We start from the raw sequence: 27,644 nt of genomic DNA on the forward strand, positions 1-27,644 counted from the left end.
CTGACAGGTGGCAAGAGTGAGACTCTGCCCAGCGAATTATCTTTGATACTTCCATCATTGCTAGGGAGCTTCTTGTCCCTCCTTGATGGTTGATGTAAGCTACAGTCGTGATGTTGTCCGACTGAAACCTGATGAACCCCCGAGTTTTTAACTGGGGCCAAGCCAGAAGGGCATTGAGAACTGCTCTCAATTCCAGAATGTTTATTGGTAGGAGACTTTCCTCCTGATTCCATTGTCCCTGAGCCTTCAGAGAATTCCAGACAGCGCCCCAACCTAGTAGGCTGGCGTCTGTTGTTACAATTGTCCAGTCCGGCCTGCTGAATGGCATCCCCCTGGACAGATGTGGCCGAGAAAGCCACCATAGAAGAGAGTTTCTGGTCTCTTGATCCAGATTCAGAGTAGGGGACAAGTCTGAGTAATCCCCATTCCACTGACTCAGCATGCACAATTGCAGCGGTCTGAGATGTAGACGTGCAAAGGGTACTATGTCCATTGCTGCTACCATTAAGCCGATCACCTCCATGCATTGAGCTACTGACGGGAGTTGAATGGAATGAAGGACACGGCATGCATTTAGAAGCTTTGTTAATCTGTCTTCTGTCAGATAAATCTTCATTTCTACAGAATCTATAAGAGTCCCCAAGAATGGAACTCTTGTGAGAGGAAAGAGAGAACTCTTCTTTTCGTTCACTTTCCATCCATGCGACCTTAGAAATGCCAGAACTAACTCTGTATGAGACTTGGCAGTTTGAAAGCTTGAAGCTTGTATCAGAATGTCGTCTAGGTACGGAGCTACCGAAATTCCTCGCGGTCTTAGTACCGCCAGAAGGGCACCCAGAACCTTTGTGAAGATTCTTGGAGCCGTAGCCAATCCGAATGGAAGAGCTACAAACTGGTAATGCCTGTCTAAGAAGGCAAACCTTAGATACCGGTAATGATCTTTGTGAATCGGTATGTGAAGGTAAGCATCCTTTAAATCCACTGTGGTCATGTACTGACCCTTTTGGATCATGGGTAAGATTGTCCGAATAGTTTCCATTTTGAACGATGGAACTCTTAGGAATTTGTTTAGGATCTTTAAATCCAAGATTGGCCTGAAAGTTCCCTCTTTTTTGGGAACCACAAACAGGTTTGAGTAAAACCCTTGTCCTTGTTCCGACCGCGGAACCGGATGGATCACTCCCATTAATAACAGATCTTGTACACAGCGTAGAAACGCTTCTTTCTTTATCTGGTTTGTTGACAACCTTGACAGATGAAATCTCCCTCTTGGGGGAGAGAATTTGAAGTCTAGAAGGTATCCCTGAGATATGATCTCTAGCGCCCAGGGATCCTGAACATCTCTTGCCCAAGCCTGGGCGAAGAGAGAGAGTCTGCCCCCCACTAGATCCGGTCCCGGATCGGGGGCCCTCGATTCATGCTGTCTTAGGGGCAGCAGCAGGTTTCCTGGCCTGCTTGCCCTTGTTCCAGGACTGGTTAGGTTTCCAGCCTTGTCTGTAACGAGCAACGGCTCCTTCCTGCTTTGGTGCAGTGGAAGTTGGTGCTGCTCCTGCTTTGAAATTCCGAAAGGGACGAAAATTAGACTGTCTAGCCTTAGCTTTGGCTTTGTCTTGAGGCAGGGCGTGGCCCTTACCTCCTGTAATGTCAGCGATAATTTCTTTCAAACCGGGCCCAAATAAAGTTTGCCCTTTGAAAGGTATATTAAGTAATTTGGACTTAGAAGTTACATCAGCTGACCAGGATTTTAGCCACAGCGCCCTACGTGCCTGAATGGCGAATCCTGAGTTCTTAGCCGTAAGTTTGGTTAAATGTACTACGGCCTCCGAAATGAATGAATTAGCTAGTTTAAGGACTCTAAGCCTGTCCGTAATGTCGTCCAGCGTAGCTGAACTAAGGTTCTCTTCCAGAGACTCCATCCAAAATGCTGCCGCAGCCGTAATCGGCGCGATGCATGCAAGGGGTTGCAATATAAAACCTTGTTGAACAAACATTTTCTTAAGGTAACCCTCTAATTTTTTATCCATTGGATCTGAAAAAGCACAGCTATCCTCCACCGGGATAGTGGTACGCTTAGCTAAAGTAGAAACTGCTCCCTCCACCTTAGGGACCGTTTGCCATAAGTCCCGTGTGGTGGCGTCTATTGGAAACATCTTTCTAAATATTGGAGGGGGTGAGAACGGCACACCGGGTCTATCCCACTCCTTAGTAACAATTTCAGTTAGTCTCTTAGGTATAGGAAAAACGTCAGTACTCGCCGGTACCGCAAAGTATTTATCCAACCTACACAATTTCTCTGGTATTGCAACAGTGTTACAATCATTAAGAGCCGCTAAAACCTCCCCTAGTAATACACGGAGGTTCTCCAATTTAAATTTAAAATTTGAAATATCTGAATCCAATCTGTTTGGATCAGAACCGTCACCCACAGAATGAAGCTCTCCGTCCTCATGCTCTGCAAGCTGTGACGCAGTATCAGACATGGCTCTAGTATTATCAGCGCACTCTGTTCTCACCCCAGAGTGATCACGCTTGCCCCTTAGTTCTGGTAATTTAGCCAAAACTTCAGTCATAACAGTAGCCATATCTTGTAATGTTATCTGTAATGGCCGTCCAGATGTACTAGGCGTCACAATATCACGTACCTCCCGGGCGGGAGATGCAGGTACTGACACGTGAGGCGAGTTAGTCGGCATAACTCTCCCCTCGCTGTTTGGTGAAATTTGTTCAATTTGTACAGATTGGCTTTTATTTAAAGTAGCATCAATACAGTTAGTACATAAATTTCTATTGGGCTCCACCTTGGCATTGGAACAAATGACACAGGTATCTTCCTCTGAATCAGACATGTTTAACACACTAGCAAATAAACTTGCAACTTGGTTACAATCTTATTTAACAAAAACGTACTGTGCCTCAAAGAAGCACTAAACGATTAAATGACAGTTGAAATAATGAACTGAAAAACTGTTATAGCATCAATCCTTGAAAACAACACAACTTTTAGCAAAGGTTTGTTCCCATTAGTAAAGTAACAATAATTAAATTTGAAACGTAAAAATTACAGAGCAACGTTTTTTAATCACAGTCAATATATAAGTCTCACAGCTCTGCTGAGAGAATCTACCTCCCTTCAAAGAAGTTTGAAGACCCCTGAGTTCTGTTAGAGATGAACCGGATCATGCAGGAAATACAAGAGTAACTGACTGGAAATTTTTGATGCGTAGCAAAGAGCGCCAAAAACGGCCCCTCCCCCTCACACACAGCAGTGAGAGAGAAACGAAACTGTCACAATTAAAACAAGCAACTGCCAAGTGGAAAAATAATGCCCAAACATTTATTCACTCAGTACCTCAGAAAATGCAAACGATTCTACATTCCAGCAAAAACGTTTAACATAATAAATACCTATTAAAAGGTTTAATGTACTTTTTACAGAGTAATTCCAGTGAAGTACCATCCCCAGAATACTGAAGTGTAGAGTATACATACATGTCATTATAACGGTATGGCAGGATTTTCTCATCAATTCCATTCAGAAAATAAAAACTGCTACATACCTCAATGCAGATTCATCTGCCCGCTGTCCCCTGATCTGAAGCTTTTACCTCCCTCAGATGGCCGAGAAACAGCAATATGATCTTAACTACTCCGGTTAAAATCATAAGAAAAACTCTGGTAGATTCTTCTTCAAACTCTGCCAGAGAGGCAATAACACGCTCCGGTGCTATTGTAAAATAACAAACTTTTGATTGAAGTTATAAAAACTAAGTATAATCACCATAGTCCTCTCACACATCCTATCTAGTCGTTGGGTGCAAGAGAATGACTGGGAGTGACGTAGAGGGGAGGAGCTATATGCAGCTCTGCTGGGTGAATCCTCTTGCATTTCCTGTTGGGGAGGAGTTATATCCCAGAAGTAATGATGACCCGTGGACTGATCACACATAACAGAAGAAATAAGATGAGTGTGCACGAAGCTCGCTCCTTTAGCTGTCCCGGGACAGACATACTGATTTGCAGCTTAGAAGTCCTTTACAATGGGATGTGGCTACTGCGGAATTTTTGAGGTAAAATATCTTTCTTTTTTACATAGAGATGTTCAGGTGATATTTTCTAGTCAGCTTTTTACAGCTATGCTGCAGCACTTTCAAGTATTTCAACATTTGGGTATCATGGCCCTTTAATGATTCAGATAGAGAATGCAATTTTAAACAACTTTCCAATTTACTTCTTTTATCTAATTTGCTTTGTTCTGTTGTTGTCCTTTGTTGAAAACAATACCTAGGTAGGCTCAGGAGCAGCAATGCACTACTGGTTGCTAGCTGCTGATTGGTGACTGCACATATATCCCTCTTGTTATTGGCTCATCTTTGTGTTCAGTTAGTTCCCTATAGTGCATTGTTGCTCCTTCAACAAAGGAACTAAAGATACTAAAAGAATGAAGCAAGCTTAATAGAAATACATTACATTTCTAATAATTGTATGCTCCATCTTAATCATAAAATGCAATGTTCTTTTTTTTTTTTAAAGGGACACTCAAGTCAAAATAAAACTTTCATGATTCAGATAGAACATGCAATTTTAAACACATTTCCAATTTACTTCCATTAACAAATTGTGCACTGGCTTTTTATAATTTATACTTTTTGAGTCACCAGCTCCTACTGAGAATGTGCAAGAACTCACAGAATATACATTTATGCATTTGTGATTGGCCGATGGCTGTCACATGATACAGGGGGAGTGGATATAGAAATTGAAGTTCAGACTAAGTGCTATTGCATTGTCTTGTTATCATGCATTTGTTGATTATACAAATCTACTGTATTTACCTGTATTTTAAAGAGATGCAATCTAAAAATCATTACTTGTTTATGGCTCTCAATGACTGTTGTCGGATATACCAAATTTCACAGTAAATTAATTCAAAACGATTATAATGCTTTCAAGTAAATTTCTCATATTTTTGAAGCAATAAAAGGCTAATATACTAAAAGCATACCATAACCCTGATACCAAGAGCTCATCTTTCTCTAATACTTGTGTTTAGGTTGGTACAGAGGATTCTCCTGGAGAAACAAAACAAGGAAGGTAAGTAGCAAAAATTGTTTGCAGTAAAACCTAAACATCTCATCTGGGGATTCTTTAGTCTGTGTATAATTTAGATAATGTTTGTGGGAAACTAGTGTTTTTGTATGCGAACGTTCTCTGATTGAGATTACTAATGTGTCACTGAATGTTTATTTCCTGCCATAAATATATGTAAGGAAATAGTTATGTATGCTCTGTTTTTTACCCAGGGAATATTTCCATCCAGTTATATTCATGTGAAAGAAGTAACAGAGGACAAAGCGTGAGTATATTCTACACACACTATGGTTCACTTATGGTTTGTCTTCTCTTCTAACTATAATATGCAGAATTATCCACTTTTTATGTAGCAGGCTTTTGTTTTCTCTGGTTTTGCTTGTATTAAAGGGACATAAAGGTGCAAAAACTAAAATGTTCTGATAACGGCAAACCACATGCAATACTGGGTGCTAGCTGCTGAGCCAATGACAAGAGACGTAGGTGCATAGCGACCAGTCACCAGGTAGTGCCCAGTAGTGTATTGCTTTTCCTGAGCACACCTAGGAATACTTTTCAACAAAGAATAACAAGAAAACAAATTATATTTATAATAGAAGTGAACTGAAAAGTCTCTTAAGCTGTATGCTCTATCTGAGTCATGATAGTAAATTTGTTATTCAGGTCCCTTTAACGTGTTTGTGGTAATTGTGCGAATATAAGGAAGTAACACATATAGTTAAATTGCTTTTACCTTAATGTGTTTCAAATCACTTGTTATACCAGCTGCAGAATATATAATATAGGATAAATTGCTCCTTTAGGTTTATTTTTGTGTTTAAAATAACTGGTTTTGTTCCTTAAAGTGAAGGTCAATTTTCTTGTGAAAGTGCCCGGTTTTTAAAAAAACTATTAAAAACAAGGGCACTTTCATTCATGAAAATTGACATTTCAGCCGTTTTCTTAAAATATACTTACCTTTTCTTCTTGAAGCCGCTCCAGTGCTTCACCAGCCTGTCGCAAGCCTCTTCAAACGTCGGCAATGACGATTCCGGCATCCTCCGATCACGGTTTCCCCCCGGGGGAATCATTGCCTGAGGCAACGCCGTGATTGGAGGAAGCCGGTTTCGTCATTGCTGGGTAAGGAAACCAGGAAGAACCAGGCGGGTCATCGTTTCAAAACGGTGATCCGGCGTTTCTGAAGAACAAGGTAAGTATTTTTAAAATACAGTGTAATGTCAATTTTTCAAGAATGAAAGTGCCCCTGTTTTTAATAGTTTTTTTAAAAAACGGGCACTTTCACATGAAAATTGACCTTCACTTTAAAACCACAACCCATCAAAATGGGTTTAGCTTGCAAAGAAATCAGATATCCTTAGTTTATCACTTTTTGTACACACCAGGGTGGATTTGATTTAAATCAAATTGGTTTCAATTATGATTTAACTTACTATTTAAATTACTAGTCGGTAAAACCCATTTTTTTTTTATTAAATCGATTTAAATCATGGTTTTCATTTTTAGAATAATAGCTTTTCAGATAATTTTACTGGTTATATCAGACAATTACTGATTTGGTTATATATCACTAGATATGCAGAGATAGATCATTGAAATGAATGAAATTATTGGGAGTTGAACTATCTCCAGTTTAATAATTTAATCATATTTGATCAACTTTTCAGCTGTGCTTTTTTGGAAGGAGAAAAATGATTTTCTTAATTATAACAATTGTAAAAAGTTTTATTTAAATAAAACAATAACAACATTATATTTCATGTTTAGAGCTTGTCCCTCCCTCCTCACACTTAGGTCCTTGTGCAGATCTATTCCACTCCAAAAAATCTCTATTCATTGAGCTCCTTCAAACGTAGTATGGGTTGATTCTGTGTATATAGATTTGCAGGGGAGCAATGGCATTAAAGGAACTGTAAAGTCAAAATTAAAATTTCATGATTCAGAAAGAACATGCACGTTTTAACAATTTTAAAATGTACTTCTCTTATTTAATTTGCCTTGTTCTCTTGACATCCATTGTTGAAAAACATACATAGGTATGCTCAGAAACAATGCACTACTGTAAGCTAGGGATGGGCGAATGTGTTTATATTCGAATGTTAGAACGAATGTTATTGTAGAAATTTGATTTACATAATAGAATGTTGATAAGAACGATTATTCTTAAAAATTCGATTTTTGAATGTTATTTACAGTTTTCGAATGTCACATTCGAATTCAAATGTCACTTTCGAATTCGAATATTACATTTATAAAACACAATTTTAGACTAGAAATACTATTTTGAATTCGAATGTCACATTTGAATCGAATATCACATTTGAATTTGAATATTGCATTTAAAAAACACAGTATTAGACTAGAAATACTATTTCGAATTTGAATGACATTCGAATGTCACATTCGAATTAGAATATTACATTTAAAACACAGTATTAGACTAGAAATACTATTTCAAATTCGAATGTGACATTCGAATGTAGCATTCGAATTCAAATATTACATTTATTAAATACAGTTGTAGACTAGAAATACTATTTCGAATTTTAATGTCACATTCAAATTCGAATATTACATTTCGAAATTGAATGAATAGATAGCTAAACATTCTATTATTCGAACGAATATTTTTGAATTTTATTTAAAAATTAGAAAACCAAAATTCGAAAATAAAATGTTAGAATGTTATATAAACATTAGAAATTTGATTCGAATGAACGAATGTATCAAAATTCGTTTTAAATTTCAAATTTTTAGAAACATTCGCCTATCCCTACTGTGAACTAGCTGCATGTGACGGTCTCACCCAATGTATTCAGCTAGGCCACAGTAGAGCATTACACTCCTTCAGAAAAGGATACCAAGAGAATGAAGCAAATTTTGATAATATAAGTAAATTTAATAATGTATTCTCTATCTGATCCCAAAAGTTTTCTTTCATAATTATGTCACTTTAAGGTCTATTGATCAACTCTGTATGTTTATTTTATAACGTTTTTGCTGTTTTTTTGAGAACTACAAAACCAATAATATGTGAAATCTTCTAGATTGGTTATTTTGGGAGAAACCTCTGGGAGAGCATGACATTGTGAATGGATTAATGGAATTAATTTACCAATAAAATTAAACATTACAGTCATGAATATATAGCATCTTACTATATCATTAAAAGCTAATCTATATTTCAGGATTAATAACTTTTAATGTATCTTAAATAGAAACTATCTTTAGTTACTGTCTAATTTTAAATAATAAAAAAAAAAAAATCAGATTTATATTAAAAAAAAAAAATCAGATAAAAAAAAATCTTTTAAAGGGACATGAAACCCAAAAATGTTCTTTCATGATTCAGATAGAGAATACAATTTTAAACAACTTTCCAATTAACTTCTATTATTTAATTTGCTTCCTTCTCTTGTTTTCCTTTGCTGAAAGGTTTATCTACTCAAGCTCAGGAGCAGCACAGAACCTAGGTTCTAGCTGTTGATTGGTGGCTGCATATATATGTCGATTATGATTGGCTCACACATGTGTTCAGTTAGAAACCATTAGTGCATTGCTGCTCCTTCAACAATTTATACCAAGAGAATGAAACAAATTAGATATTAGAAGTAAATTAGAAAGTTGTTTAAAATTATATTCTCTATCTGAATCATGAAAGAAATTTTTTGGGTTTCATGTCCCTTTAAGTGTAAGTAAGAGTTTTAGTTGTTCTTACGTAAGTCATATGAATTGTGTCTAAATATGTGTGTTTTATTATAAGTGTTTATATTTCTGCATATTTTACCTGCAGTCATTCCAGCTGAGATAAATCTAGATGTAAACAATCTGGAGTCATCCCAAAATGGATTTAGTCTTATCAGCCCTGTGAGACTCCAAACACTGCCTTCCTTTTCCATCTGTGTTTTAGAAAGACATTATAGTATAAAAATAAAATGCTCTATTTTGTTAGAGAAATTTATTTTGTACTGTCCTTATTTCACTGTTTTTATGCTCTTACTGTGCATCTATGTTGTTCTAGAGCAGGACACAGCCAGTGATAGGTTGTTACATAAATATGGTGTTTCTGATTGGCTCACTTACCTTGTCCATTGCTAGAGTGGCAATTCATTGTGCCTTGGCATGGAACTTTAAAGGGACAGTCTAGTCAAAATTAAACTTTTATGATTAAAGGGACAGTCTACAATAGAATTGTTATTATTTTAAAAGATAGATAATCCCTTTATTACCCATTCCCCAGTTTTGCACAACCAACACAGTTATATTAATATACTTTTTACCTCTGTGATTACCTTGTATCTAGGAACCTTCTTCCAGCCCCCTGATCACATGACTGTGACTGTTTATTATCTATTGTCTTAAAGTTAGCATTGTTTTGTGCTAGATCTTAAATAACCCCCTGTGCCTGAACACAGTGTTATCTATATGGCCCACGTGTACTTTCAGTCTCTTTGTGTTGAAAAGGAATTTAAAAAGCATGTGATAAGAGGCAGCCCTCAAGGGTTTAGAAATTAGCATACGATTTTGCCTAGGTTTAGTTTCAACTAAGATTACAAAGAGAAAAAAGCAAATTTGATGATAAAAGTAAATTGGAAAGTTGATTAAAATGACATGTCCTATCTGAATAATGAAAGTTTAATTTTGACTAGACTGTCCCTTTAAGATAGGGAATGCAATTGTAAACAACTTTCCAATTCACTTTTATAATCAAATTTGCTTTGTTCTCTTTGTATTCTTTGTTGAAAGCTAAACCTAGGTAGGTTTGGTATGTGACCAGAGTGCCTGACTATACAATCCAGGCGCTAGGTTTTTACAAATATACGGTCTAAACCTAGGTAGGCTCATATGCTAATTTCTAAAACCTTGAAGGCCACCCCTTATTTCAATGCATTTGGCAGTTTTTCACAGCTAGAGGGCGTAATTTCATGTGTTTCATATAGATAATACTGTGACCACACCCTGGATTTACAAGTGAGAGGGCACTGATTGGCTAAATACATGTCTGACAAAATAACTGAAATAAAAGTAATCACAGAGGTAAAAAGTATATTAATATAAGTGTTTTTATGCAAAACAGGTGAATGGGTAATACAGGGATCATCTATCTTTTTGAATCATAACAATTCTGGAGTAGACTGTCCCTTTAATTTAATAACGGTGTTTAATCTCTTTCAAGTGGTTAACCTGTTGTTTTACAAATAATATGCTGTGATGAAATAGAGTATTTTACTTTTACACTAGAATGCCAATTTAGTATGGATCCCCCTTCTATTATGATTTTACTTTCCTGACAGATATATTCTATTATCAGTATGATAAGTAATCCACAGCACCAATTTGAAAATGTATTAAAACATATAAACACAGTACGTCTGACAACGTTTCGGGCTCACTGTTTTATCTATAAGCATGATTAAGGGCAAGTGAGCCTAAATCGTGGCTTGACAGGTACTGTGTCAATATGTTTATTACATTTTCAAGAATTTATATGAAGAACAGTGGTGCTGTGGATTACATGGATTTATGAGTGAGGCATAGCAGCTGCACCTAATCAGTGAGTAGGGTGCCTTTTCACATTTGAACTGTTATTTATTATCAATATGAGAGTGTTAAGAATTTTGAAGAGGGATTTGGGGCATTCTTTGATCTTTTGACCTTGTTTTGCAGGATCCATGAACAGGCTGTGCCCAGTGAGCTGCCTCTGGTACAGGAGCTCACAGCTACTTTACGGGAGTGGGGGGCCCTTTGGCACTCGTTGTTTGTGGTGAGTGTGATGCTTTGACCTAACCGGATATATTAATCATTAAAGATGTAAATCATTATAATAATAAAATGATTTATTTCTTCTGTTATGTGTGATCAGTCCACGGGTCATCATTACTTCTGGGATATTATCTGCTCCCCTACAGGAAGTGCAAGAGGATTCACCCAGCAGAGTTGCTATATAGCTCCTCCCCTCTACGTCACCTCCAGTCATTCTCTTGCACCCAAAGACTAGATAGGAGGTGTGAGAGGACTATGGTGATTATACTTAGTTTTTATAACTTCAATCAAAAGTTTGTTATTTTACAATAGCACCGGAGCGTGTTATTACTTCTCTGGCAGAGTTTGAAGAAGAATCTACCAGAGTTTTTCTTATGATTTTAACCGGAGTAGTTAAGATCATATTGCTGTTTCTCGGCCATCTGAGGGAGGTAAAAGCTTCAGATCAGGGGACAGCGGGCAGTTGAATCTGCATTGAGGTATGTAGCAGTTTTTATTTTCTGAATGGAATTGATGAGAAAATCCTGCCATACCGTTATAATGACATGTATGTATACTCTACACTTCAGTATTCTGGGGATGGTATTTCACCGGAATTACTCTGTAAAAGTACATTAAACCTTTTAATAGGTATTTAATTCATGTTAAACGTTTTTGCTGGAATGTAGAATCGTTTGCATTTCTGAGGTACTGAGTGAATAAATATTTGGGCATTATTTTTTCCACTTGGCAGTTTGCTTGTTTTGATTATGACAGTTTCGTTTCTCTCTCACTGCTGTGTGTGAGGGGGAGGGGCCGTTTTTGGCGCTCTTTGCTACGCATCAAAAATTTCCAGTCAGTTACTCTTGTTTTTTCTGCATGATCCGGTTCATCTCTAACAGAACTCAGGGGTCTTCAAACTTCTTTGAAGGGAGGTAGATTCTCTCAGCAGTGCTGTGAGACTTATGTAGTGACTGTGTTTTAAAACGTTGCTCTGTGATTTTTATGTTTAAAATTTAATTAGTGTTACTTTACTAATGGGAACAAACCTTTGCTAACAAGTTGTGTTGTTTTTAAAGAGTGATGCTATAACTGTTTTTTCAGTTCATTATTTCTACTGTCATTTAATCGTTTAGTGCTTCTTTGAGGCACAGTACGTTTTTGTTAAATAAGATTGTAACCAAGTTGCATGTTTATTGCTAGTGTGTTAAACATGTCTGATTCAGAGGAAGATACCTGTGTCATTTGTTCCAATGCCAAGGTGGAGCCCAATAGAAATTTATGTACTAACTGTATTGATGCTACTTTAAATAAAAGCCAATCTGTACAAATTGAACAAATTTCACCAAACAGCGAGGGGAGAGTTATGCCGTCTAACTCGCCTCACGTGTCAGTACCTGCGTCTCCCGCCCGGGAGGTGCGTGATATTATGGCGCCTAGTACATCTGGGCAGCCATTACAGATAACATTACAAGATATGGCTACTGTTATGACTGAAGTTTTGGCTAAGTTACCAGAACTAAGAGGCAAGCGTGATCACTCTGGGGTGAGAACAGAGTGCGCTGATAATTCTAGGGCCATGTCTGATACTGCGTCACAGCTTGCAGAGCATGAGGACGGAGAGCTTCATTCTGTAGGTGACGGTTCTGATCCAAGCAGATTGGATTCAGATATTTCAAATTTTAAATTTAAATTGGAAAACCTCCGTGTATTACTAGGGGAGGTCTTAGCGGCTCTTAACGATTGTAATACTGTTGCAATACCAGAGAAAATGTGTAGGTTGGATAAATACTTTGCGGTACCGGCGAGTACTGACGTTTTTCCTATACCTAAGAGATTAACTGAAATTGTTACTAAGGAGTGGGATAGACCCGGTGTGCCGTTCTCACCCCCTCCAATATTTAGAAAGATGTTTCCAATAGACGTCACCACACGGGACTTATGGCAAACGGTCCCTAAGGTGGAGGGAGCAGTTTCTACTTTAGCTAAGCGCACCACTATCCCGGTGGAGGATAGCTGTGCTTTTTTCAGATCCTATGGATAAAAAATTAGAGGGTTACCTTAAGAAAATGTTTGTTCAACAAGGTTTTATATTGCAACCCCTTGCATGCATCGCGCCGATTACGGCTGCGGCAGCATTTTGGATTGAGTCTCTGGAAGAGAACCTTAGTTCCGCTACGCTGGACGACATTACGGACAGGCTTAGAGTCCTTAAACTAGCTAATTCATTCATTTCGGAGGCCGTAGTACATTTAACCAAACTTACGGCTAAGAATTCAGGATTCGCCATTCAGGCACGTAGGGCGCTGTGGCTAAAATCCTGGTCGGCTGATGTAACTTCTAAGTCCAAATTACTTAATATACCTTTCAAGGGGCAAACTTTATTTGGGCCCGGTTTGAAAGAAATTATCGCTGACATTACAGGAGGTAAGGGCCACGCTCTACCTCAAGACAAAGCCAAAGCTAAGGCTAGACAGTCTAATTTTCGTCCCTTTCGGAATTTCAAAGCAGGTGCAGCATCAACTTCCACTGCACCAAAACAGGAAGGAGCTGTTGCTCGTTACAGACAAGGCTGGAAACCTAACCAGTCCTGGAATAAGGGCAAGCAGGCCAGAAAACCTGCTGCTGCCCCTAAGACAGCATGAACCGAGGGCCCCCGATCCGGGACCGGATCTAGTGGGGGGCAGACTCTCTCTCTTCGCCCAGGCTTGGGCAAGAGATGTCCAGGATCCCTGGGCGCTAGAGATCATATCTCAGGGATACCTTCTAGACTTCAAATTATCTCCCCCAAGAGGGAGATTTCATCTGTCAAGGTTGTCAACAAACCAAATAAAAAAAGACGCGTTTCTACGCTGTGTACAAGATCTATTATTAATGGGAGTGATCCATCCGGTTCCGCGGTCGGAACAAGGACAAGGGTTTTACTCAAACCTGTTTGTGGTTCCCAAAAAAGAGGGAACTTTCAGGCCAATCTTGGATTTAAAGATCCTAAACAAATTCCTAAGAGTTCCATCGTTCAAAATGGAAACTATTCGGACAATCTTACCCATGATCCAAAAGGGTCAGTACATGACCACAGTGGATTTAAAGGATGCTTACCTTCACATACCGATTCACAAAGATCATTACCGGTATCTAAGGTTTGCCTTCTTAGACAGGCATTACCAGTTTGTAGCCCTTCCATTCGGATTGGCTACGGCTCCAAGAATCTTCACGAAGGTTCTGGGTGCCCTTCTAGCGGTTCTGAGACCGCGAGGAATTTCGGTAGCTCCGTACCTAGACGACATTCTGATACAAGCTTCAAGCTTTCAAACTGCCAAGTCTCATACAGAGTTAGTTCTGGCATTTCTAAGGTCGCATGGATGGAAAGTGAACGAAAAGAAGAGTTCTCTCTTGCCTCTCACAAGAGTTCCATTCTTGGGGACTCTTATAGATTCTGTAGAAATGAAGATTTATCTGACAGAAGACAGATTAACAAAGCTTCTAAATACATGCCGTGTCCTTCATTCCATTCAACTCCCGTCAGTAGCTCAATGCATGGAGGTGATCGGCTTAATGGTAGCAGCAATGGACATAGTACCCTTTGCACGCCTACATCTCAGACCGCTGCAATTGTGCATGCTGAGTCAGTGGAATGGGGATTACTCAGATTTGTCCCCCACTCTGAATCTGGATCAAGAGACCAGAAACTCTCTTCTATGGTGGCTTTCTCGACCACATCTGTCCAGGGGGATGCCGTTCAGCAGGCCGGACTGGACAATTGTAACAACAGACGCCAGCCTTCTAGGTTGGGGCGCTGTCTGGAATTCTCTGAAGGCTCAGGGACAATGGAGTCAGGAGGAAAGTCTCCTGCCAATAAACATTCTGGAATTGAGAGCAGTTCTCAATGCCCTTCTAGCTTGGCCCCAGTTAAAGACACGGGGGTTCATCAGGTTTCAGTCGGACAACATCACGACTGTAGCTTACATCAACCATCAAGGAGGGACAAGAAGCTCCCTAGCAATGATAGAAGTATCAAAGATAATTCGCTGGGCAGAGTCTCACTCTTGCCACCTGTCAGCAATCCACATCCCGGGAGTGGAGAACTGGGAGGCGGATTTCTTGAGTCGCCAGACTCTTCATCCGGGGGAGTGGGAACTTCATCCGGAGGTCTTTGCCCAAATACTTCGACGTTGGGGCAAACCAGAGATAGATCTCATGGCGTCTCGCCAGAACGCCAAACTTCCTCGCTACGGATCCAGATCCAGGGATCCGGGAGCGGTTCTGATAGATGCTTTGACAGCACCTTGGAACTTCAGGATGGTTTATGTGTTTCCACCCTTCCCGCTGCTTCCTCGATTGATTGCCAAAATCAAACAGGAGAGAGCATCAGTGATTCTAATAGCGCCTGCATGGCCGCGCAGGACTTGGTATGCAGATCTAGTGGACATGTCATCCTGTCCGCCGTGGTCTCTACCTCTAAGACAGGACCTTCTGATTCAGGGTCCATTCAAACATCAAAGTCTAACTTCTCTGAAGCTGACTGCTTGGAAATTGAACGCTTGATTTTATCAAAACGTGGTTTTTCTGAGTCGGTTATTGATACCCTGATACAGGCTAGGAAGCCTGTTACCAGAAAGATTTACCATAAAATATGGCGTAAATACCTATACTGGTGTGAATCCAAAGATTACTCCTGGAGTAAGGTTAGGATTCCTAGGATATTGTCTTTTCTACAAGAAGGTTTAGAAAAGGGTTTATCGGCTAGCTCATTAAAGGGACAGATCTCAGCTCTGTCCATCTTGTTACACAGGCGTCTGTCAGAAAATTCAGACATCCAGGCCTTTTGTCAGGCTTTAGCTAGGATCAAGCCTGTGTTTAAAACTGTTGCTCCGCCATGGAGTTTAAACTTAGTTCTTAACGTTTTACAGGGTGTTCCGTTTGAACCTCTTCATTCCATTGATATAAGATTGTTATCTTGGAAAGTTCTATTTTTAATGGCTATTTCCTCGGCTCGAAGAGTCTCTGAGTTATCAGCCCTACATTGTGATTCTCCTTATCTGATCTTTCACTCAGACAAGGTAGTTCTGCGTACTAAACCTGGGTTCTTACCTAAGGTTGTCTCTAACAGGAATATCAATCAAGAGATTGTTGTTCCATCCTTGTGTCCAAATCCTTCTTCAAAGAAGGAACGTCTTCTACACAATCTGGATGTAGTTCGTGCCCTCAAGTTCTACTTGCAGGCAACTAAAGATTTTCGCCAAACTTCTTCCCTGTTTGTCGTTTATTCTGGACAGAGGAGAGGTCAAAAAGCTTCTGCTACCTCTCTCTCTTTTTGGCTTCGTAGCATAATACGTTTAGCCTATGAGACTGCTGGACAGCAGCCTCCTGAAAGAATTACAGCTCATTCCACTAGAGCTGTGGCTTCCACTTGGGCCTTTAAGAATGAGGCCTCTGTTGAACAGATTTGCAAGGCTGCAACTTGGTCTTCGCTTCATACTTTTTCCAAATTTTACAAATTTGACACTTTTGCTTCTTCGGAGGCTATTTTTGGGAGAAAGGTTCTTCAGGCAGTGGTTCCTTCTGTATAATGAGCCTGCCTATCCCTCCCGTCATCCGTGTACTTTTGCTTTGGTATTGGTATCCCAGAAGTAATGATGACCCGTGGACTGATCACACATAACAGAAGAAAACATAATTTATGCTTACCTGATAAATTCCTTTCTTCTGTTGTGTGATCAGTCCACGGCCCGCCCTGTTTTTTAAGGCAGGTACATATTTTTTAAATTATAATTCAGTCACCACTACACCCTTGGCTTCTCCTTTCTCGTTGGTCTTTGGTCGAATGACTGGAGGTGACGTAGAGGGGAGGAGCTATATAGCAACTCTGCTGGGTGAATCCTCTTGCACTTCCTGTAGGGGAGCAGATAATATCCCAGAAGTAATGATGACCCGTGGACTGATCACACAACAGAAGAAAGGAATTTATCAGGTAAGCATAAATTATGTTTTCTTGAGAGCATTTTATTATTAAACAGATGCTTGTCGAAAACTCCTTTGCTGCAATTAAAAAATACTTAAAGGGACAGCCTACTAGATTTTTTTTTTTTTTTTATTGTTTAAAAAGATAGATAACGCCTTTACTTCCTATTCCCCAGCTCTGTATAACCAACATTGATATAGTGATGTTACCTCTAAGTTTGCCTGTTTTTAAGCCAAAGACAGGCCGCCTCCTATCACAGTGCTTTTTATTAGCTTTTTAAATCTTGCACAGCAACAAGACAGTGCTAATTCATGTGTGCCATATAGATAACATTGTGCTCACTCCTGTAGAGAATGGTAATGGTTATAAAAGAACCAGCACTAATTTGCTAAATGCAAGATTGGAAAAAAAATTGGGATAAGGGGGCAGTCTGCAGAGGCTTAAAGGGACATAATACTCATATGCTAAATCACTTGAAACTGATGCAGTATAACTGTAAAAAGCTGACAGGACAATATTACCTGAGCATCTCTATGTAAAAAAGGAAGATATTTTACCTCACAATCTCCTCAGCTCAGCAGAGTAAGTTCTGTGTAAAAAGTTATACTCGGCTGCTCCCAGCTGCAGGTAAAAAATAAATAAATGAAGAAATGAACAGCAGCCAATCAGCATCAACAGTGCTGAGGTCATGAACTCTTTTACTGTGATCTCATGAGATTTCACTTAACTCTCATGAGATTTCATTGTTACACTGAATAGGGAAATAACATGAGAGTGCACGAGGCTCATCCTTTCAGCTGTCCCGGGACAGACATACTGATTTGCTGCTTAGAAATCCTTTACAATGGGATGTGGCTACTGAGGAACTTTTGAGGTAAAATATATTTCTTTTTTACATAGAGATGTTCAGGTGATATTTTCTAGTCAGCTTTTTACAGCTATGCTGCATCACTTTCAAGTGTTTAAACATTTGGGTATTATGGCCCTTTAAATACAGGTAATCACAGAGGTAAATAGTATATTGGTATACCTGTTGGTTATGCAAAACTGAGGAATGGGTAATAAAGTGAATTATCTATCTTTTTGAACAACAACAAATTTCAAGTAGACTGTCCCTTTAACTACATAGTTAAAGGGACAGTTTACTCAAAAAGTTTCTCCCCTTTAATTTGTTCCCAATGATCCACTTTACCTGCTGGAGTGTATTAAATTGTTTACAAGTAGCTCCTTTACCCTTATATTGGCATTTGAAATAGTTGATCTAGCATGTGGTATCCCCACCTATTCTGAAAGTTTGTGGCCGCAGGTCCAAGCTATAGATAAGCTTTGTAAACACAGACAGCAGAAGAAATTACATTCCCAGTGGGATATAGCAGAGATAAGGTAATAAAATGTTGATTTGCCATTGTTCTCTAAAAGCACTGGTGATTGTTTTATGGACAGATATAAGATAAAGAAGCGGGTTTATGTACACAATGTGATACGGTAATGAGATCTGATTATACCTACGAGCTCAACCTATTTTATTAGGCTGTGGCTTCAAAACACAAAATCAGAGCTTTAATATACACAAATAAGCCTTAAAAAGCTAATTTTCATAAATTTTTTACTCTGCAGTTGGTAAAAAAGCAATTGTAAACACATTAAGGGAAAAACTATTTTACAGTGTACTGTCCCTTTAAACATGTGCCCCTATGTTATTCCTGTGATGGAAACAGCCAGTGAGTGGCATATTCTACTCTCTTCAGGGGTTAAACACATAGCAATTACCATTTGTTTAATTTTAAAGTACTCTCTCTTACAAATGACAGACTTTTATTATTGCAGTAGAATATCCTTTTGATATTAAAAATCTGAGATGCAATTTCCAAAAGTGTAATAATATAAAATTTAGACTTAACATGATACTATTAGAGATGTTTATGAATATGAATAATTAATACAATTATTATTAAATATTAATATTTAATCCTGCCTAAAAATTTAAGGTTCTGACAAGTGTAGTATTATTAACACAGCGAATATTTTTATGCAGTAATGAGAACTCAGTTATGATAAAGTATTTAACAGATTTATTAACCCCTTAACGACTCATGTCGTACAGAGTACGTCTTGCACAATCTGGTCTTTAAAGACCAGAGACGTACCCTGTACGACATAGGAGTTTAAAGCAGCTGGAAGCGATCCTGATCGCTTCCAGCTGCTTTCAAGGTATTGCCGTGATCCCTCGATATTGAGGCATCACTGCAATACCTTTTCTGGCACACCGATGCAGAGAGGGCCACTCTGTGGCCCTCTCTGCATCGGCCAGCGATGGTGCCGATCGTTGGTGGGTGGGAGCAGCGCTGGGAGGCGGGTGGGCGGCCCATCGCTGGTGTCCTTAGGTCGCATTAGTGCCCGGTGTGTGTGTGGGAGCGCGCACGGGGGCGGGGGGGGAACGTGCGCGCGCACATGCGCGCGCATGTCCCCGCGATCAGCACTGTGAGTGTTTGCGATCAGGGGGGTGGGAGTGGGAAATCAGTTTGAGTGTTTGAGATCAGGGGGGTGGGAGTGGGAAATAAGATTTGAAAAAGGGATCAGGGGGAGGAGGGGAGGGGAGGGAGTGGGGGGCCATCTACAACAGAGATAAAATTAAAAAACTAAATAAAAAAATTGACATTATTTTTGAAAAGTGGGTACTGGCAGACAGCTGCCAGTACCCAAAATGGCACCAAATAGTGAGAGGTGGTAGGGATAGAGAGCTGTTTAGGGGGGCTCAGGGGAGTTGGGTGGTAAGGGGGGATCCTACACTGCAGAAAATATATAAATGTAAAAAAAAACAACAAAAAAACAAACACAAACTTTTTTTTTTATACTGGCAGACTTTCTGCCAGTACTTAAGATGGCGGGGACATTTGTGGGGTGGGGGAGGGAAGAGAGCTGTTTGGGAGGGATCAGGGGGTCTGATGTGTCAGGTGGGAGGCTGATCTCTACACTAAAGCTAAAATTAACCCTTCAAGCTCCCTACAAGCTACCTAATTAACCCCTTCATTGCAGGGCATAATAAAAGTGTGGTGCGCAGCAGCATTTAGCGGCCTTCTAATTACCAAAAAGAAACGCTAAAGCCATATATGTCTGCTATTTCTGAACAAAGGGGATTCCAGAGAAGAATTTACAACTATTTGTGCCATAATTGCACAAACTGTTTGTAAATCATTTCAGTGAGAAACCTAAAGTTAGTGAAAAAGTGAACGTTTTTTTTTTTATTTGATCGCATTTGGCGGTAAAATGGTGGCATGAAATATACCAAAATGGACCTAGATCAATAATTTGGGTTGTCTACTACACTACACTAAAGCTAAAATTAACCCTGCAAGCTCCCTACAAGCTACCTAATTAACCCCTTCACTGCTGGGCATGATACACGTGTGGTGCGCAGTGACATTTAGCGGCCTTCTAATTACCAAAAAGTAATGCCAAAGCCATATATGTCTGCTATTTCTAAACAAAGGGGATCCCAGAAAAGCATATACAGCCATTTATGCCATAATTGCACAAACTGTTTGTAAATAATTTTAGTGAGAAACCTAAAGTTTGTGAAAAAGTGAACAATTTTTTTTATTTGATCGCATTTGGCGGTGAAATGGTGGCATGAAATATATCAAAATGGGCCTAGATCAATACTTTGGAATGTCTTCTAAAAAAAAATATATACATGTCAAGGGATATTCAGGGATTCCTGAAAGATATCAGTGTCACAATGTAACTAGCGCTAATTTTGGAAAAAAGTGGTTTGGAAATAGCAAAGTGCTATTTGTATTTATTGCCCTATAACTTGCAAAAAAAAAAGCAAAGAACATGTAAATATTGGATATTTCTAAACTCAGGACAAAATTTTGAAACTATTTAGCATGGGTGTTTTTTGGTGGTTGTAGATATGTAACAGATTTTGGGGGTCAAAGTTAGAAAAAGTGTGTTTTTTTTTCTATGTTTTTCTCATATTTTCTATTTTATTTATAGTAAATTATAAGATATGATGAAAATAATGGTATCTTTAGAAAGTCCATTTAATGGCGAGAAAAACGGTATATAATATGTGTGGGTACAGTAAATGAGTAACAGGAAAATTACAGCTAAATACAAACACAGCAAAAATTTAAAAATAGCCCTGGTCCTTAAGGGAAAGAAATTGAAAAATGGCCTTGTCCTTAAGGGTTAAAACTTTAACAAGATGCAAATAAGCGACAAGTCATTCAAATTATATACAAAAACAATAATAAATTGCAAATAGTCCGCAAAATATTACTATATTTAAAGGGCCACTAAACCCAAAATCTTTCTTTCATGACTGAGATAGATAATACAAATTTAAACAACATTACAATTTACTTCTATGATTTATTTTGCTTCATTTTTTACATTTCCTTAGTTGAAGAAAAAGCAATGCACATGGGTGAGCCAATCACACGAGGCTTCTATGTGCAGTAACCAATCAGCAGCTACTGAGCATATCTAGATATGCTTTTCAGCAAAGAATATAAAGAGAATAAAACAAAATAGGTAATAGAAGTAAATTAGAAAGATGTTTAAAATTGCATTCTCTTTCTAAATCATGAAAGAAAAAATGTGGGTTTCATGTCCCTTTAATCTTAAACCAATTGTCTGCTATATTGGAAAATAAAATATAATATTACAATTGAAAACCAGGCTTTAACCAAAGGAATGGGAAATCCAATATCTCAATTTAAATGGTTCTAGAACACTGATTTTCAAATCTGTCATCAGGCCTCTCTAAAAAGCCACATTTTAAGGATATCTGAACTGGAGCACAGGTGAAATAATCAGCTGATTAGTAAACATGACTATTTTACCTGCTCTCAATCAAGGTAATCCTGAAAACCTGGCCTGTTGGGGGAGTCCTGAGGACAGGTTTGACAACCAGTGTTCTAGAATAATTCAAAATGAATCCGTAGCCTTAAAGTGATGGTAAATCCTAGCGTTTGTGAAACGCTAGGATTGACCATTGGAACAAATAAAGGGGACTTTCAGTCATGAAGTATAAAATACTTCATGCTGAAAGTTCCTTTATTTGTTTAAAGCGTTCGCCGTACTGAGCTGCTCAGGCTGCCCATGGCAGAACGCTATTTTGCTGAGAGGTGACGTTTCCACCGCTTAGCCAATAGCCGTGCAGGCTATCTGGCTTGGCGCCAGCTGGTATGCATAGCTGTTTGCTTAAAGTGCCAGTAAACCCACAAAATAATGTTGTATAATTCTGCACATAGTGCAGAATTATATAACATCAGCTTAGCGCAAACTTTGTACCTTAAAAGATTAAAGTGAAAAAAATACTACGAAATTTACTTTCACAGTACGCCGCTCTTGGCTCTACTGAACAGGTCTGTTTGTTTCCTCTAAGCGCATCGGGCACGCTGTCTATTCACAGCCAGCCCGATTGCGCCATTAAACTCAATGTAACTCGCTCCCGCTCTGGTCTGGTAGCAGGAGCGAGTTACATTGAGTTTTTAATGGAGCGATCGGGCCGGCTGTGAATAGACAGCGTGCCCTATGGCTTAGGGAAAACAAACAGACCCGCTCAGTAGAGCCAGGAACGGCGTACTGTTAAAGTAAATTTTGTAGCATTTTTTCACTAATCTTTTAAGGTACAAAGTTTGCGCTAAGCTGATGTTATATAATTCTGCACTATGTGCAGAATTATATAACATTATTTTGTGTTTTTACTGGCCCTTTAAAGGTGGAAACTTCGCCTCACAGCAAAATAGCGTTCTGTCTGAGCAGCTCAGTGCGGCGAACGCTTCAAACAAATAATGGAACTTTTAGCATAAAGTATTTTATACTTCATGACTTGAAAGTCCCCTTTATTTGTTCCAATGGTAAATCCTATTGTTTCACAAACACTAGGATTTACCATCACTTTTACTAAATACATAATAGGGCTACTTAGCAACATTTAGTTAGCGAATATGAGCCAAACTATAAATTACAGAGATTTACTATGATAATTTAATCATTAAATGCCCTTAACCAATTATGAATATAATGTCTGATTATTAGATCTAGTGTTATTGTCTATAATCATTATGGCCGATAAGAAGCTTTATAACAATTCTATATTTATCAGTGAATATACTATGGCTAAAATTTGAATGTACACCCAAAATTCTTTACATAACTTATAAATCAAATCAGAAGTATTTACGAAATAACACACTATATTTCACTAGATGAGCCAGGTTCCTAAATAGTATATTGCACAATACAGGTATTAGAACAGCCACATGTCAAATATAGAAATCTTTGACACACTTTTAAACAGAAAGTGGAAAATGTAAAATACACGTTTTGCCTCTAGGATAATTAAAGGCACTCCCAGTACACAAATACTTATTTTAATTTCAAGGTCTTATATTAACACCCTTACAATTAATTAATTAATTTAATTTCTTATAATACAAGAATTAGAAATTTAGATATGGTGTTAGATTTAAAACGGCTAACATTTATTGTATAATAAGCTTAAAAGATAGCGGCTATACAGATAAAGTACGTCAACACTTATACATTACCAGCCATGGTACGCACTATGGGGATAAACTTCTATAAGGGTAAGCCAGGTGTGTGATCTCTCTGTGGGTATCTGTGTAGTGTATCCTCCAAGCAAAAGGTTCCTTTGGTTAGCCAGGGTGGCAGGCAGCAAGATGGCCCAAAGTATCCTTATGTGTTAGCAAGTCAGCTGGAATATGAGAATGTCTTACCCAAAAAGATTTCAATGTCAGAGCAGGGAATACAGCCAACAAAAGTAGGCAATGCAACAGCCAAAGACTGATCAGATCTCTCAAGTCTGTGAAGTTTCATTGGTTAAGCTTCTTGCCCTTTTGGGGAACTAATATGTTCCTAGACTAACCTAATGTCGTGATATTATTTGGAGTGGCCATTATATGGCAAGGTTGAGCCACAATTACAGTGACTTTAAGTAAAGTACATTTTTACTTATGATGTATTTGGGTGTTCTAATATCTAATTATTTTATATGTCTAAGCCCCATAACAGCATTAAAGGGTTAGTAAACCCAGCATTTTCCCCCCATTGTTTGAAACATCATATATAGTTGTTTAAATCAACAAATAACACCTATTAACCTTTTTTCAAAAAACTTACATACAAATTGCAATTGAAAATATATTTGCTGCCAAACCCTTATTTTCAGTCATAATGCTGCCGTATTAACAAGTTCTACCTAGGTAGAACTAATATGGCGTCATGCATGCGCATTTACACAAACTTTTTTCAATGCATGCGCATATCGGACTTCTCTCCTGGTGTTTCAGCCGCCGTGTGATTACCATCCCGTCCGATGTGCCGTTGAAGAGTCGCTTGATCTGCGATTAACAATGCTTTGCGCATGTGAATGCCCACACATTAGATTGCGCATGCCGAGATTGAGGAGAGGCATTCATTTAAATATTGTAACTAGCTGTTCAGTGCTGCAGCGCCATTGGAGGAAGGGAGGTAATGCATTATGTAACTCCAGCCTACATCTATGGGCGGCGGTTTTCTTAAACATTAAAGCTTCATTTTAAGGTAAGATTTAATAGTTTTTAATCTATGAAACCTTAACTAAGTGGTTGTCTATTTTTTTAGAATGCTGCAAAGTAAAGATTTCTAACCATTTGAAGTTAAAATGTGATATGTATGGATATATATATACAGTATATATATCAGTGGAACATATTATCTTTTTAAGTGCAGTGGCATATCTTATTAAAGGGACATTACAGTCATAATTAGACATTCATGACTTAGACAGAACATACAATTTTAAACAACTTTCCAATTTACTACTATTATTTAATTTGCTTCCTTCTTTTCTTATGCTTTGCTGAAAGGTTTATCTAGCAAAGCTAAGGAGCAAAGAACCTAGGTTCTAGCTGCTGATTGGTGGCTGTATATATTTACCGATTGTCATTGGCTCACCCATGTCTTCAGTTAAAAACAAGTAGTGCATTGGATTTCATGTCCCATTAATAGCTGGTAATCATAAAGCTACATTGGTAATATTAGGAATCCTTTATGTCATAAAGAGTTTATATCCTATTTTTATATTCTCATATATCAAAGGGACACTGAGTCAGGATTACATTTCCCTAATTTTAGATAGCTGTGTCTTTTTATACATAATGTATACACATTTAAATATATGTACATATTAATAGGTGCTGGTAATGTTCCAGTATTACACAGCAGATGATCAGTTTGGGGTCTTAGTGACATGATTAGGCATTTTTCCATGTTTTCTAATCTTTGGTTTTAGGTAAAGTGTTTAAGCATATAAGAAAGTAAAATGTATGGGGGGGGGGGGTGTTAAAGGGACACTAAACCCAAAGTTTTTCTTTCTTTATTCAGATAGAGCATGCAATTTTAAGCAACTTTCTAATTTACTCCTATTATTAAATTTTCTTCCTTCTCTTGGTATCTTTATTTGAAATGCAAGAATGTAAGTTTAGATGCCGGCCCATTTTTTGTGAATAACCTGGGTTATTCTTGCTGATTGGTGGATAAATTAATCCACCAATAAAAAAGTGCTGTCCAGAGTCCTAAAACAAAACATAAGCTTAGATGCCTTCTTTATCAAATAAAGATAGCAAGTGAACGAAGAAAAATTGATAATAGGAGTAAATTAGAAAGTTGCTTAAAATTGCATGCTCTATCTGAATCACGAAAGAAAAAATTTGGGTTCAGTGTCCCTTTAAGGCAACATATATACATTAAATGACCCAGAATTCCTGGTATATCAGATACATGTATTAAACATGTAACTTATTCTAAACCTAATTTGTCAACCATCTTATATTCAGCATATTGGCTCAGCTACCCTTATTTCATAGTTTGTATCATGTACTGGGTATCATATATAAATTAGAATATATACACACATTAATTATAGGTAGTTGGTTATTCCAGAATGATACATTATCACCATTTTATGTAATATCACTTTCTCATATATAAATTAACATTGTCTGTTGTGTAATTTCCAAACAGACAGGGCAATTGCTTTTTTTATATCACATTGAAATGGGAATAGCCTGTCCCAGTCACCAAATGTTCCATATATGTTGCAGACAAAGAGACTCTTTTGTTGTTAACACCACGGGAGGTTTTCCTGGGATCAGTTCTGTTGCAGTTTAGATAATACACTAGGATGCTCCAATTGATCTGAATATTAAACCAACAAAGAGCCTATGTAATACATGGTTTATAGCATCAGATAATTTTATAGCTCAGTTCTTGAGATGTATAATGTAAGGTTACCAAATGGTATATTTTCTTTGATGCAAAGTCTATATGCACTCAACAGAAAGGCTTTGAGCTTAGATGTGTACAATTTGTCTCTAATAAACGATATTGTGACCTGTTTGCCAGTGAATTTTCTTATAAATAAAATCTTTCATATTTATATGATGATAGTAATAATTTGTTATCTTACAAATTGTCTAACTATACCACTAACCATAGCACCACCCTTGGATTTGATAATAGCATTTTCCTTAGACTCTTGCCACATGCCCCTGTCTCCCTTTTACCAGAGGAAAATAAAGCCACAGATCTACATCAAGAAAAATAACTTAATTTATAGAAAGAAAAGCAAGTTTAATATTTGACGGCTGCCATTTTGTTTTGACCAGAAAGGTCATAGTCAACCTATTTGTTTATTTTCTCAGTGGGACACTTTTCTCTCCATAATATTGTTAGGTGTAAGATGAAATCCAAGTTTCTTAAAGGGACACAAATCGTAAACTACACGATTATAAACCTTCATATATAAGAATAATTTTGCATTGGAAAACTGCAGCATTATTTTGTCAAATGAGTATATTGTTTTATGTTTATTCTTTTCACTGATTTCCCTGTCCCCCAGAACAAAAGAACCCCTGTAAAGAATCACAAACTGGTTTTCAAATATAGAACAAACTCTGTTTGCACATGTGTAGACTGGGGTAGCCTGCACTCTTTTATTCATGGTTTAGCACTGATTCAACTTAGTTACTATTGCAAAGAATGATTTGCCTATCGTGATTGTTGATGCAAAACTGATAATCCACCTTTTAAAAGCATGTGACACCATAGAATCTTAGGGTGGGAGTGAAAAGTAAACAAAAGCTCACATAAATTGCCTTAAAGTATTAACCCAAGCCTCCGTGGGAGAAAGTGAAACAAACACACTTTTTTTTAGATGTATTTTACAACAAAATGTGGCAAAATAAATAATGAATGTGTATTGCAATAATGTTTCACTTCCAATAATGAAATATTTTATGCGTTGAGTGTTGAGGGGTTACAATTTCTTAAAGGTATGTGGTGGTAATTTTGTTACCGTGGAAAATGTCTGTACTTTTTTGATGGATAGCTAGCTCCCTTTTGCAATATTTCTGCATTTACCTTGTTGCATTCCAAAAATGATATCTCTTAAATAAGGCCACATTATGGTAGAAAATGTGGGAGCCCAAACATCTTATTACACAATGCAGAAGCACTGGCTGTCAAACTGAATGAGTGATGTCGGCAGTGACCTGACTGGCTGCAAAATGTGTTTGCGCTGGACCTGTGCACATTCCCCCATGCCCGAGGTATTACTTTCTACAAAAGACAGTATTGCTAAAGGGTGCTTTTTACATGCTCTAATTAGTGACCCTGCTATGCCATGTGTTTTAAGCCCTGCAAAGGAGTAAAACACATAATTAATATCACTTGGGAGCCGCAGAACACTGCTGGTCTTAAGTGGAAAATGCTGGTCATCCAATCTGAAGCAGTAGTCACACAGCTGGGTCATGTGACTACCACTGCTGATTTGGTCATT

General features: G+C 38.1%; 1 protein-coding gene across 1 annotated transcript in view; it reads left to right on the forward strand.

Moving 5' to 3' along the window:
- Positions 1 to 27,644, forward strand: part of DOCK5 (dedicator of cytokinesis 5) — a 458,078-nt gene that overhangs the window by 42,743 nt on the left and 387,691 nt on the right. Inside the window, exons 3-5 of the mRNA XM_053718116.1 lie at positions 5,051 to 5,091; positions 5,301 to 5,353; positions 10,753 to 10,849. Coding sequence (XP_053574091.1) covers positions 5,051 to 5,091; positions 5,301 to 5,353; positions 10,753 to 10,849 — 191 coding nt within the window. The remainder of the gene's footprint in view (positions 1 to 5,050; positions 5,092 to 5,300; positions 5,354 to 10,752; positions 10,850 to 27,644) is intronic.

This window comes from Bombina bombina, chromosome 6 (assembly GCF_027579735.1).
Source record: "Bombina bombina isolate aBomBom1 chromosome 6, aBomBom1.pri, whole genome shotgun sequence".
NCBI classification, from domain to species: domain Eukaryota; kingdom Metazoa; phylum Chordata; class Amphibia; order Anura; family Bombinatoridae; genus Bombina; species Bombina bombina.